Raw genomic sequence first — 14,016 nt, 5'->3', positions numbered from 1 at the left:
TTGACTAAGGGGTGGTTTGCACATGTACCTTTATCCCTTGATGGCTGCTCTTGGATTGAAGACTTGCATGTATGAATGGGATAGCACAGATCCATCTGTCACCTCAATCTCAAGTCTTTCTAATGAAGTCCACTCATTCAGCTCTGAATTTTGAAGCCCAGAGCAATGCAGTATTGAGCATTCAAGTGGAGTTACGTGCATGTGCGAACCAGAGTTGCAGAGCAGTTAAATCAAGCAAACTGTTAGTAAGCATGAAATGGATGATAAGGAGCAGTTGAAAAGCCATACCCATAAACGTTTTTATAACTTTAAGGTCAGCGATCCTCAAACCAATTCACTGGGTAGCCAGTGGCAGCTATGAATCTCTTCCTGGCAGCTCCAGCATGACTTGCAACACTATTTTGTACACATTGCCAAGAAGTCATGGTCTTTTGCTTCATACCAGGCAGAAGGAGAAGAAGAGGAGGAGGAGTTGGTCTTTATATGCCGGCTTTCTGTACCACTTAAGGGAGACTCAAACCGGCTTACAATCACCTTCCCTTCCCCTCCCCACAACAGACACCCTATGAGGTGGGTGGGGCTGGGAGAGCTCTAACAGAACTGTGTCTTGCCCAAGGTCACCCAGCTGGCTTCGTGTGTAGGAGAAGGGAAACAAATCCAGTTCACCAGATTAGCCTCTGCTGCTCATGTGGAGGAGTGGGGAATCAAACCCGGTTCTCCAGATCAGAGTCCACCGCTCTTAACCCCTGCTCTTAACCACTACACCATGCTGGCAGACCCCATCCTCCCCTTCCCATCCCACACTCCAACTCCTTTGGCATGAATAATGGATTGGGTGGAAGGGTCAGGTTCTCACTTGGTGCAGGATTTTAAGGCACTTGGAAGTGGCAAGAAACCCTCTTGTTGCTTCTGAGCATCTACATGACCTGGTGGAAAGCGGAAGATGATTTTTCTTCTGTCTTGAACTTCCTTTGTGTTCCAAAGGACTCAGGGAAGGGAGTGGTCGCAAATAATGGCTGGCTACTAAGGCCCTGCAAACTTTGTGGTGCCCTGTTGAAGTTGCCTACAGTTTCCCCTCAATTTACACCAAAGCAGAAAGAAAACAGGCATATACTGAAGCCTACAAGGCTTGGCATGTTCACAGAGATGGTTTTTTCTAGCCGGTGTGTTTGCAATTTTTTCCCCTCGCATTTGCTGAGCTGTGCCAACTAGGGTTGCCAGGTCCCTCTTCACCACCAGTGGGAAGTTTTGGGGTGGAGCCTGAGGAGGATGGGGTTTGGGGAGGGACTTCAATGCCATAGAGTCCAATTGCCAAAGCAGCCATTTTCTCCAGGTGAACTGATCTCAATCGGCTGGAGATCAGTTGTAATAGCAGGAGATCTCCAGCTAGTATCTGGAGGTTGGCAACCTTAGTGCCAACATTTCCTGCCTCTATGGGTAGCTTGTTTGACTTAGGAGAGGGGTCTCATGAACTGACCCGTTTGCCTGCAGAATCCCGAGAGACGGACCTACTGAGTGGGATGGACAGCAAAGGATCCTACCAGATGAAGGGCTGGAAGCTGATTCAGCAGCAGTTTGTCACTCTACTGTGGAAGAGGCTGCTGATTGCCAAGCGCAGTAGGAAGGGCTTCTTTGCCCAGGTGAGACAGGCTGAATGTTGGAAGCATTAAATGCCTCAAAGGTAGAATGTTTGCACGTTTTTGCTCTAGCACAAAATGTTCTCTTATATGGTCAACGTTATGTATGCAGGTACCCAAAAGGGGATTTACACAGTTCCGCTGTGCTGTGAGAACTCCTCCATGTGAGAGGTTGTTAAAATACTTTTCCATTATCCTCAAAATCCTGTGAAGTTTGGCACTTAATATTTTCTGAATGCTCAAATCTTTGCCGAATTTTTGGTGAATGCTTGCAGTTTGGTATCAGTGTTTAATATCCAAGCATGCTTGCTGTAGCCACCATATTTGGCAATATCTGGCACCTAGCAAGCCAAATCAGTGATAATTTAATAGTATTTGTCATGTAAAGGTAAATGTAAATTTGTCATGTAGCAGCAAATATTTGACAAGTTCTGACTGCTGACATGCAGTACATTAAGATTCAGTTTAACTTCTTTCATTTGGCCATTCAGAATTAGCACATTTTAGACTTGGGTGTCAGATTTTGATTCAGGTGTTGAATTTGGAAAGCGGTCTTTGGTATCAAAAACCTAGATTCTGGAATTTGAAAATTTGGTGGATTTTTGAAACTGTAAAATTTTGTCAAAGGCTTTCACGGTCAGAGTTCATCGGTTCTTGTAGGTTATCCCGGCTGTGTGACCGTGGTCTTAGTATTTTCTTTCCTGTCGTTTCGCCAGCAGCTGTGGCAGGCATCTTCAGAGGAGTAACACTGAAGGACAGTGTCTCTCGGTGTCAAGTGTGTAGGAAGAGTAATATATAGTCAGAAGGGGGTTAGGTTTGAGCTGAGTCATTGTCCTGCAAAGCATTCAAGGTAATGTGCTAATCATTGTCCTGTAAGTATCAAGATAATGTGCTAATGAGGGTGTAGTATGTTAATGTGGAACATTGTATCCTGAAGTGATCTGTTAACATGTGGAATCCAAAGCTAATCTGCATGGCTATTGTGGACTGTAGTCTTTGTTAGTCTGGAGGTTTTCAGGACAGGAAGCCAAGCCTTATTCATTCTTAAACTCTCTTCTTTTCTGTTAAAATAGTTGGTAGAATTGTCCAGTATTTCAGTGTCTTGGAATAAGACCCAAACAGGACAGGGTCTTATTCCAAGACACTGAAATACTGGACAGTTCTACCAACTATTTTGTCAGATTGCACAGAGAAGCCATTGAAATTCATAAACATCAGCACAACTTTAACAGAAAAGAAGAGAGTTTAAGAATGAATAAGGCTTGGCTTCCTGTCCTGAAAACCTCCAGACTAACAAAGACTACAGTCCACAATAGCCATGCAGATTAGCTTTGGATTCCACATGTTAACAAATCACTTCAGGATACAATGTTCCACATTAACATACTACACCCTCATTAGCACATTGTCTTGATACTTACAGAACAATGATTAGCACATTACCTTGAATGCTTTGCAGGACAATGACTCAGCTCAAACCCAACCCCCTTCTGATTATATATTACTCTTCCTACACACTTGACACTAAGAAATACTGTCCTTCAGTGTTACTCCTCTGAAGATGCCTGCCACAGCTGCTGGTGAAACGTCAGGAAAGAAAATACCAAGACCAAAATTTTGCTTCAGCTGAGTCATTTGTTTGAAATCAAAAGGATTTAATTGCATCAGTGCAACTGGGTCCGGAGTAGGTCAAGAGACAGACGATTGTATAAATGTTTTTTAAAACAGGCTTGTTTCCCTGTTGACATTCATTGCATTGGTGTGGTGCTGCCTTGTTACCAATAGAGGGCAGTGCAGTTAAAGAATCTTGATAAGCATGCTGATTTCTGCTGGTGAACTGAATTTCATGGTGGTTTGATTGGGACATCACTGTTGTGACTTTTGAAAACAACTTCTCCCCTTTGTGCTTTCAGATTGTTCTCCCAGCTGTCTTTGTTTGCATCGCGCTCATGTTCAGTCTGATTGTGCCCCCTTTTGGTAAATACCCCAGCGTGGAATTGCAGCCGTGGATGTATGACGAGCAGTACACATTTATCAGGTATTAAACCGTGGGGGAAGAATTTAAGTACTGTGTGATGGGGTTGGAATTTCCAACTAGCTCATTTACTCATTAACACCCTATTTGCAACAACAATTAAAGGTTAGCTGCGATCCCAGTTTTATATTACATAGAAATGGTGCCCTGTTTTGGTCATTGACAGTAAATTGCACAAGTGGGAGAAGTTGTACTACCTTTTGCTCTAAATCACCTTAGGAACATAACTGATTCCCCTATGTCAAGCCAGTGGTGGTAGAAAGTCCCATCAAGTTGCAGTCAACTTCTGGCAACTCCATAATGTTATTAAGGCAAGAGATATTCAGAGGTAGTTTGCCACTGATTGCCTCTGTTTAGTGACCCTGGTATTCTTTGGTGGTCTCTCATCCAAATTCTAACCAGGGCCAACCCTGCTTAGCTTCTGAGATCTGACGAGATCGGGCTAGCCTGGGCCATCCAAGTCAGGGCATGTCAAGCTAAAGACATAGCAAATGCATTAGTTGTGCTAATAAACAGACCTCTTCCTGCTGTTACTACTGTGCTAGAGTAGAAAAGTTGATTTTTATATGCCCACTTTCTCTACTACTTAAGGAAGAATAAAACTGGCTTACAATCACCTTCCCTTCCCCTCCCCACAACAGACACCCTGTGAGGTAGGGCTGAGAGAGTTGTGGATAGTCCAAGGTCACCCAGCTGGCTTCATGTGGGGGAGTGGGGAAACAAATCTAGTTTACCAGATTAGGATCTGCTGCTCAGAGTGGGGAATCAAATCCAGTTCTCTAGATATGAGTCCACCACTCCAAACCACTGCTCTTAAACACTACACCATGCTGAAATACTGATACAACAACATTACTGCCCTGCCTTACTGTCCAGACAGGCCTATAATATGACTGCAACTTTAAAACTCTCATTCCAGTAACAAAGCAATACAATATTTTAAATTTAAAAATGCATAAAACAGTATGGTTGGTTACAATCAGTACAAGAAGCAGCCCTCTTTCAAGGAAAACATAAGGGCCCTTAAGTTTTTTGTAACATGGATACAAGCCAGTGTCTCTTTGATGAATCCACAGCAATGACGCTCCAGAAGACGCTGGCACTCAGCAGCTTTTGAACACTCTCCTCGGTGAACCTGGTTTCGGGACCCGCTGCATGAAAGGATACTCTATTCCGTAAGTGGGTTGTTCACAAAACTCTTATAACTGGGGTTTTTGTGAAGCTTATTTAAGGAAATGAATGCTTATTTAGGGTTCCTCTGGAATTTGTAGAGCATTTCTCGGTGTTTTATTTAGGACTGCATTTGACTATTTTTTTTTAATTGGCAGTCCTCATTAAGATTTTAAACTGTCATATTTTATGTGTTTTATAACTATTGTTTTATTTATATTGTAAGCCTCCTTGAGTTTCGCAGTGTAGAAAGGTGGCTAATAAATGCTTTAAGTAAACCAATGAATAAAATTACAGACAGGGTTGTGTTTATTCCATTACTCAATAAAGCGTGGACAGTGTCAGAATACAGCTTCCTAGGAAATCAAAAGAAGACAACCATGTACATGTGTAGCTTTTCTGGTTGCAAATAAATGATTGAAAGTGTGTAGATTGAGCATGGTGCGATCTCAGCAGCCAGAATAAGTTTTGCATCCGGATTGTACCTTCAGTTCCTGGAATCTTTTGGATGTGTCTGGGATTTGAAAAAAAAAAGTTGAAAAAATAAATGATGGCTCTTCCTGAGAAAATGAAACTTCACCTGAAGGTTGTGGATTTGTTGAATTATTTGTACTCATACCAGAACTCTGCTTCTAATGCAACTAACTGTACACACGCTTACAGTATGGGCCAGTATGTTCCGTATGGAGTGGCACAGTTTTGCCTTGGTGGCCAAGGAAATACAGGCTAGAACTGTATCAAAAGGCTGAAATACTTTATTTGTACATAGAGACAATTTGTACATTGTATGGTTTTTTAACATGTTTCAGCTTTTTGATGTTCTTTTAACTTTATAACATTATTGTTTTTCCTGTAGTTTGTGTTCTTTTTTGTGCATTCTAATTGTAATGGCCTTTGGCCCCACCCAATAAATGCTACCTTGAACAACCGATCAATTGAAAACAGAAAGTTAGAATGCCTGTGTGTTGTTCTGACCACGTCACACGTTCATACATGGTAGATACCAGGAAATGATGCCTTTGACCCTACTGATGTGCCAGACAGTATAATTTGAGAATGTTTTTTTCCATTCTATTTGGCCTTTGTTCCCCTTTTGTACAGAGGTACCCCTTGCTCTGTGGGAGAACAGGACTGGACTGTCAGTCCCGTGCCCGAGACAGTCATGGAAATCTTCCAGAATGGCAACTGGACGATGGAGAATCCTTCCCCGTCCTGCATGTGTAGCAACGACAAGAGCAAAAAGATGCTTCCTACATGTCCTCCAGGGGCTGGTGGGCTGCCTCCTCCCCAGGTACTCAATTGTCTGGATGCTTTTCCATTCTGGTGCGTGCAAGTTGTGATGAGCGTGAGGAACTGGCTGTCTCTTGGGGTTGGCTTTCTGTCAGCACTGAGGAAGAATGCCAGACAGCTCCAAGTCATCTTTGCCTGTTTTATATATCTGTATTCTATACATCTTTGCCTGTTTTATATCTGTATTCAGATATACAGATATCTGAATTTTAAGGTAAAAAAAAAAGGTAAAGGTCCCCTGTGCAAGCACCGGGTCATTCCTGACCCATGGGATGACGTCACATCCCGACGTTTACTAGGCAGACTTTGTTTATGGGGTGGTTTGCCAGTGCCTTCCCCAGTCATCTTCCCTTTACCCCCAGCAAGCTGGGTACTAATTTGACAGACCTCGGAAGGATGGACAGCTGAGTCAACCTTGAGCCAGCTACCTGAAACCGACTTCCGTTGGGATTGAACTCAGGTCGTGAGCACAGCTTGGACTGCAGTACTGCAGCTTACCACTCTGCGCCACGGGGAATTTTGTGTGTGTGTGAAATGCCTTCAAGTCGCAGCTGACTTATGGCGACCCCTTTTGGGGTTTTCATGGCAAGAGAGTAACAGAGGTGGTTTGCCAGTGCCTTCTTCTGCGCAGCAACCCTAGTATTCCTCAGTGGTCTCCCATCCAAATACTAACCAGGGTTGACCCTGCTTAGCTTCTGAGATCTGACGAGATCAGGCTAGCCTGGGCCATCCAGGTCAGGGCACGGGGAATTTTACTGACATTTAAAACATAATAGTATATTAACCCAAATTCATTCTTTGTTTATGCAAAGGAAAATAAAGATGCTTTAAACTACACATAATTCTCGCTCTCATGCATTCTCATCTGGCCTTGTACCAGTTAATTGCAGAATAATAAAGAGTTGATTTTGTTCCAGTAATTGATCTCGAGCATGAGTGCATCTAATAAACACCTAAAATGCATTACTTTATGCACCAACATAACAAGACATAGTTCTGTTCTTCAGTTATCCATTATGGCTAGTTATGTGCTTTTTCTAAGATGTAGCTGGCAATATTCTAGCAGCTGCTAAAAGATTGCTGATGCAAACTGTTTTGTCACAACGTAGCCCACAGAAGTATGCAATGTATTTCACCACTGATGATGATCTTGGTTTATATTTTGGGTGTTCTTCCCCCCTCCCCTCCGTGGTCCACAGAGGATTCAGAACACCACAGACATCCTCCAGAACTTAACAGGACGCAACATTTCTGATTACCTGGTGAAGACTTATACGCAGATCATTGGGAAAAGGTACCTACTCCATACTATACTGTATTTTATTGCTGATACACTAGGGTTGTTTGCTTGAATCTTGAAAATATCCACCAAGGGAAATCCTTCTGTTAACAGAACACAACTTTCTCGCCTTCCCACTCCTGTGGCAACCCCGGATGCTCCCCAAAATGCTGCTTCTGAGCGGCAGGGGACCCCTAGGAATAGCATGAAGGGGGGATTGGAGGTCTGTCATTGGAGGGGGGAATTGGTGAAAATCCTTCCCCTCCATTTGTGGAAATCTTCCATGGAATCCAACCAACCCATCCCATCCTTTGGAAACAAGGGATATAAACTTAAGTGAGGCTTAAGTTTATCGGAGAATTCTGCGCAAGAACAGCATTTAGTTTTACAATATTGAATACGTGTGTGTGTGTTAAGTGCCGTCAAGTCGCTTCCAACTCATGGCGACCCTATGAATGAAAGTCCTCCAAAATGTCCTATCTTTGACAGCCTTGCTCAGATCTTGCAAATTGAAGGCTGTGGCTTCCTTTATTGAGTCAATCCATCTCTTGTTGGGTCTTCCTCTTTTCCTGCTGCCCTCAACTTTTCCTATCATGATGGTCTTTTCCAGTGACTCTTGTCGTCTCATGACGTGACCAAAATACGATAGCCTCAGTTTAGTCATTTTAGCCTCTAGGGTCAGTTCAGGCCTGATTTGATCTATAACCCACTGATTTGTTTTTTTGGCAGTCCACGGAATCCGTAACACTCTCCTCCAACACCACATTTCAAAGGAATCTATTTTCTTCCCATCAGCTTTCTTCACTTTTCAGCTTTCACACCCATACATAGTAATAGGGAATATGATGGCATGAATTAATCTAGTCTTGGTGGCCAGAGTCACATCCTTACACTTCAAAATATTTTCTAGCTCCTTCATGGCTGCCCTTCCCAGTCTCAATCTCCTTCTAATTTCTCGGCTGCAGTCTCCCTTTTGGTTGATGGTGGAGCCAAGGAATAGAAAGTCTTGAACAATTTCAATTTCCTCATTGTCAACCTTAAAGTTGTGTAATTTTCCTGTAGTCATTATTTTTGTTTTCTTGAATACCTACAATAATAATAATATTACTATGATGATGGCACAGGAGATGCTGCATTATGGCTCCTCTCTGGTCCATGAATCACATGGGCAGAGTCTACAATGTAGCTCTTTCCAGACTAGTATTGCCTCTTCTGGAAACTGATCGGATTATACCTTGGCCTATTCTTTGTAGTCACCGAAGCACCTTTTTGATACGTTTTTTCATATGCTGTGGAACACAATGAATCTCTGCAATGTGGCTCAAAAAAAACCCCCAAAACCTCTCACATAGTCACATAAGAAGCAGACAGTTACCACTTTATATAGTTCTCTGAGAGAGAAACCAGCCCTGTCTTCACCATCCTGATCTATTTGGCTGCTACTCACTATAATTATGTTTAACAATTATGGGTTCCACCCCCTACCAAAGAATCCTATATGACTGTGAGGTACTGAAAATTCCCATTTTGAGATCCCTAGGCCACTCACCCGCAGAGCTAATAATTTTCGAAGTTCTGGGGAAGACATAAAGGCTGTTAAATGTAGTATTAAAACTGAATTATAAATAACTGTGCACCAGCACATAACAATAGCCAAGCAAGTCCTTTTTCCCATTCTGAAAAGGGTTTGTCATCGGGGTGGATTCTGAATACAGAGTTTGGGTGTCTCCTGTCAGGTGGCTAACAAACACTTTTCTTTTTGCCTCCATAGTTTGAAGAGCAAGCACTGGGTGAATGAATTCAGGTAATATAAGTCTTTCTCCTTTAACTTTGTAAGGCTTCTTTGTCTCCCTTCATCCTAGACCTCTTTTGGAACAAATCCACAATTCTCAGGGCCAAACTACATGTTACTCTGAAGATCCATGACTGGATCTTTCTACAGTTTTTAACATTAAAAAGCAGCTGTAGTGGGGGATGGGCTTTGGATCAGGGCAGCTGTCCTGTGGATCAGGGCAGCTGTCCTGGGGACTAGAGAATTAAGCCTTTCCCATGTGACTTTTCCCCAGTTAAAATCTCCCAATGCTATTATTAGACACTGAGTTGGACCCAGCACCAGTGTTGCTGCAGGTGCAAGGGGAGCATAACTTACCCATGGAGCATAACTTACACAAAAACCTATGAGGAAAGGTTGAAGGAGCTGGGTATGTTTCGCCTGAAAAGGAGAAGACTGAGAGGGGATATGATAACCATCTTCAAGTACTTGAAGGGGTGTCATGTGGAGGATGGTGCCAAGTTGTTTTCTGTTGCCTCAGAAGGTCAGACCAGAACCAACGGGTTAAAATGAAATCAAAAGAGTATCCATCTAGACATTAGGAAGAAGTTTCTAACAGAGCAGTTCCTCAGTGGAACAGGCTTCTTCAGGAGGTGGTGAGCTCTCCTTCCCTGGAGGTTTTTAAGCAGAGGCTACATAGCCATCTCATCAGTGCTGATTCTATGACCTTAGGCAGATCATGAGAAGGAGGGCATCTTGGCCATCTTCTGGGCATGGAGTAGGGGGTCACTGGGGGTGTGGGGTGAGGTAGTTGTTAATTTCTTGCACTGTGCATGGAGCTGGACTAGATGACCCTGGTGGTCCCTTCCAATTCTATGATTCCATGAATGTTAACCATAATTTTAACGTGCTTTATAGGTATGGAGGATTTTCATTGGGGGCCAGTAGTTCCCTTGTGCTTCCTCCAAGTCAAGAAATGAATGATGCCATCAAACAAGTGAAGAAGATCTTGGAACTGGCCAAGGTAAACAGATCAAGATGTCAGCCCCAGAGTCTCGTGAATGGTTATGGTCTTATGGAAGGGTTGCCAGCCTCCAGGTTGTGGCTGGAGATCTCCGCTATTACAACTGATCTGCAGGCGACAGATCAATTCATGTGGAGTAAATGGCTGCTTTGGAAGGTGGAGTCTCTGGCATTATATCCCATTGAAGTCCTTCCCCAAACCCCACACTTCCTTAAACCACCCCCAGAATCTCCCGGTATTTCCCAATCTGGGGCTGGCAACCCTATCTTATAGAATACTTGCTGGCCAGGCCTTGCTTCCACGTTGGGCCTGCAGTCAACCAATATGTGGCAAAGAGTCTCTGACCTCATGGGTTAGGATAGGAATAAACAGATTGCCAAATAAATAATTCCCGAGGGGAAACGGTGTGAGTTAGTTGCAGCAAACATAAACAGGAGTCATGTGGCACTTCAGAGACAAGCTCTCTTTTATTCCAAGCTTTCATGGACTGGAGCCCATTTCTTTAGATGCAGTGGGTGGACTGGATGTTATGCTATCGCATTTCACCCTGTACTGCCTGCTTTTTGTGTCCTCTCGGCTCTGTTGCTGGTTCATTTGTTTTCACACCAATGCATAAGATGACTACCAGGGACCCACTGAGCTCATTTGAAGAAGTGAGCCCTAATCTGCAGAAGATTGTGCTGGAATAAAGTTTTGCTCGTCTTTAAAGTGATACAAGACTCCAAGAAAACAAGCAACTTAATCCAAGTATATACCAATTTGTGATTCTCTTTTTTTTAGGGGAGTTCTGGAGAACGCTTTCTTAATAACCTGGGAAGCTTCATGAAGGGACTGGACACAAACAAAAATGTAAAGGTAATTGTTATACCTGATCCAATATAAGGAGCCCCATGACACAGAGTGGTAAGCTGCAGTACTGTAGTCCAAGCTCTGCTCACGACCTGAGTTCGATCCCAACGGAAGTCAGTTTTGGGTAGCCGGCTCAAGGTTGACTCAGCCTTCCATCCTTTTGAGGTCGGTAAAATGAGTACCCAGCGTGCTGGGGGTAAAGGGAAGATTACTGGGGAAGCCACTGGCAAACCACCCCGTAAACAAAGTCTGCCTAGTAAACGTCGGGATGTGACGTCACCCCATGGGTCAGGAATGACCTGGTGCTTGCACGGGGGACCTTTACCTTTTTAATTGTTATACCTGATCCAATATAGCAAGGGACCTTGGGAGTCTACACCAATGTTTCCCAAACTTTTGATAGCTGAGGCACAGCTTCCCCCTAATAAAAACCAGCAGCACATTTCACTCTTAAAGCTGCAAATGTTTACTTTTATTGCACGAGAGCTAGACTTATACAGACTCCGAGGAGCATGCCACCTGTGTTTCTGCATGAGTATGGATATGCTTTCTGGTTGGAAGAAGGCAAAACCTGAGCAGTAATCCACGCAGAGGTGTGATGGGAAGCCTCCTCAGTGGATGGATGGCTCAATCACAGCTGACACAAACTCATAGTAGAGGCAAGGTTGAATCAGTTGCAGCAGGTAGCCTTTACTGTGAATGGACACTTTGGAACCGTAGGTGCCCTTAACTATTTAATAAATTCCGTGCAACACAATACTGGCCGCACCGTCTCCTAGGAAGCAGGTGTGTGTGTTTTAAGTGCCTTCAAGTCGCTTCCGACTCATGGCGACCCTATGAATCAGTGTCCTCCAAAATGTCTTATCTTCGTCAGCCCTGCTCAGGTCTTGCAAATGGAGGGCTGTGGCTTCCTTTATTGAGTCAATCCATCTCTTGTTGGGTTTTCCTCTTTTCCTGCTGCCCTCACCTTTTCCTAGCATGACTGTCTTTTCTAGTGACTCTTGCCTTCTCATTATGTGACGATAGCCTCAATTTAGTCATCAGGTAGCCTGATGAATTTCAATGGAGAGGTATACAACAAGGGTGTCGAACTCAATTAGCGTCAAACAAACAAGCTGATTTTTTTAAAAAAATAAGGCATTAGATATAAGGAGCATAAAACCTATCTGTAAAATAGAAGCAGACTGATAGGATAAACTCTTGATTAAATGCCTGAGTAAAAAGATGGGGTTGGGCCTGGTGCCTAAAAAACAGTAAAGTCGATATCAGGAGAGTCTCAAGGGGGAGGGCATTCTAAAGGTGAGGTGCCCTCACAGAAAATGCCCTGTCTCTGGTTGCCATCCACCTTACCTCTGAAGGCAGGGGCACAGGGAAGAGGGCTGGTATGGGAGGAGATGGTCACATTTCATCCCATTAATGCCTGCACCTTCTACTTCTTCAGGTGTGGTTCAATAACAAGGGCTGGCACGCAATTGGCTCCTTTCTCAATGTGATCAACAATGCGATTCTCCGGGCTAACCTGCAGGAGGGAGAGGACCCCAGCACCTATGGTATCACCGCTTACAACCACCCACTCAACCTCACCAAGCAACAGCTGTCTGAAGTTGCCTTGTACGTCCTGGAATTATCATCTGGCAGGGGTGGGCTGAAGAGAAGCCAGGCCAAAGGGACAGGGCAGGGGAGCGGGGTACATCCTCCTTGAAAGCCATCCTTGTGGCTCCAGTGACACAAGCCAGGGCTGCAGTGAAAACCATCCTCGCTCTCTCTGGGTATTTCCCATGGATCTAGCTGACTTTAGTATTGCTGTGCATCCGATCAAGTTGCAAGCCAGTATTTCTTACCCTTTGCAAATCTCCTTTTGTTACCAGGATGACCACTTCAGTGGATGTTTTGGTCTCCATCTGCGTCATCTTTGCCATGTCGTTTGTCCCGGCCAGCTTTGTGGTTTTCTTGATCCAGGAGCGAGTCAGCAAGGCTAAGCACCTGCAGTTCATCAGTGGGGTGAAGCCGGTTATCTACTGGCTGGCCAACTTCGTCTGGGATATGGTAAGGCTGCATCTGTTTCGGGGGGGGGGAGCTTTTGCAGTCAGGGTGGCTTTTCCCGTCCCTGTGTGAAAGCAGCCACTGTTAGTCTCCAGCTGCAGCTGTTTCAATAACCAGGCCCACCCTTTACGCTGCTGGATTGCTGAGGACAAATGTAGAAACTCTAGAAATGACACTCTAAGAATGAGAATATAATAATAGTAATTAACTTTGCTTGCAGTTTGGGAAGGGGGGGTGATCTAATCTTGCAAAGATGGGCCAAAACATAGGAGTGGCAAAAGCCAGAGCGCAACAGCAACATTTTGGGGGAGGGGCGTAAAACAAGCTGGATGCTTTCCCATTGATCTACCTGCCACCCCCACCCACCCCCACTAGGGATGAAAGTGCATTATTCGGCACTCTCACACATGCCGAATAATGCACTTTCAGTCCACTTTCAATGCAGTTTAACGATCGTTTGCAAGTGGATTTTGCCATTTCACACAGTAAAATCCAGCTTCAAAGTGCATTGAAGGTGGATTGAAAGTGCAATTATTTAGCATGTGTGAAAGTGCCCTTTATTTCATCGTAGTGACACTTGCTGAAGCTGATAGGTACTTGTCTAAAGGGAGTGAGAAGTCCTCCCCATTTAATTTTTAAAAATATGTTGGTGATTTGCTCCCTTTAACCTAGAGTTGTATTGATTCTTTGTGTGTGTGGTTTTTTTTTTAATTTACAGTGCAACTATGTGGTTCCTGCCACTTTGGTCATTATCATCTTCATCTGCTTCCAACAGAAGGCCTATGTGTCTTCAACCAATCTGCCGGTGCTTGCTCTTCTCCTCTTGCTCTATGGGTAAGGAAAGGCGTTCTCAGGGTGCGAGGGGCTAAGGAGGAATGAGAACCAGCTTGGCCTAGAATCTAGGAGGCTAAGGCCACT

The 14,016-nt window shown here is 44.0% G+C and overlaps 1 protein-coding gene across 1 annotated transcript in view; it reads left to right on the top strand.

Annotated features, from left to right (window-relative positions):
* Positions 1 to 14,016, top strand: part of ABCA1 (ATP binding cassette subfamily A member 1) — a 104,316-nt gene that overhangs the window by 72,262 nt on the left and 18,038 nt on the right. The window contains exons 27-37 of the mRNA XM_056847973.1: positions 1,492 to 1,640; positions 3,551 to 3,675; positions 4,749 to 4,847; positions 5,944 to 6,133; positions 7,332 to 7,426; positions 9,183 to 9,215; positions 10,101 to 10,206; positions 10,987 to 11,061; positions 12,497 to 12,666; positions 12,924 to 13,101; positions 13,817 to 13,932. Of these exons, the coding sequence (XP_056703951.1) occupies positions 1,492 to 1,640; positions 3,551 to 3,675; positions 4,749 to 4,847; positions 5,944 to 6,133; positions 7,332 to 7,426; positions 9,183 to 9,215; positions 10,101 to 10,206; positions 10,987 to 11,061; positions 12,497 to 12,666; positions 12,924 to 13,101; positions 13,817 to 13,932 (1,336 nt within the window). The remainder of the gene's footprint in view (positions 1 to 1,491; positions 1,641 to 3,550; positions 3,676 to 4,748; positions 4,848 to 5,943; positions 6,134 to 7,331; positions 7,427 to 9,182; positions 9,216 to 10,100; positions 10,207 to 10,986; positions 11,062 to 12,496; positions 12,667 to 12,923; positions 13,102 to 13,816; positions 13,933 to 14,016) is intronic.

Source organism: Euleptes europaea, chromosome 4 (assembly GCF_029931775.1).
Source record: "Euleptes europaea isolate rEulEur1 chromosome 4, rEulEur1.hap1, whole genome shotgun sequence".
Taxonomy (NCBI): domain Eukaryota; kingdom Metazoa; phylum Chordata; class Lepidosauria; order Squamata; family Sphaerodactylidae; genus Euleptes; species Euleptes europaea.
The sequence above is the reverse complement of the archived record's forward strand: the minus strand, read 5'-3'. Positions and strand labels throughout refer to the sequence as shown.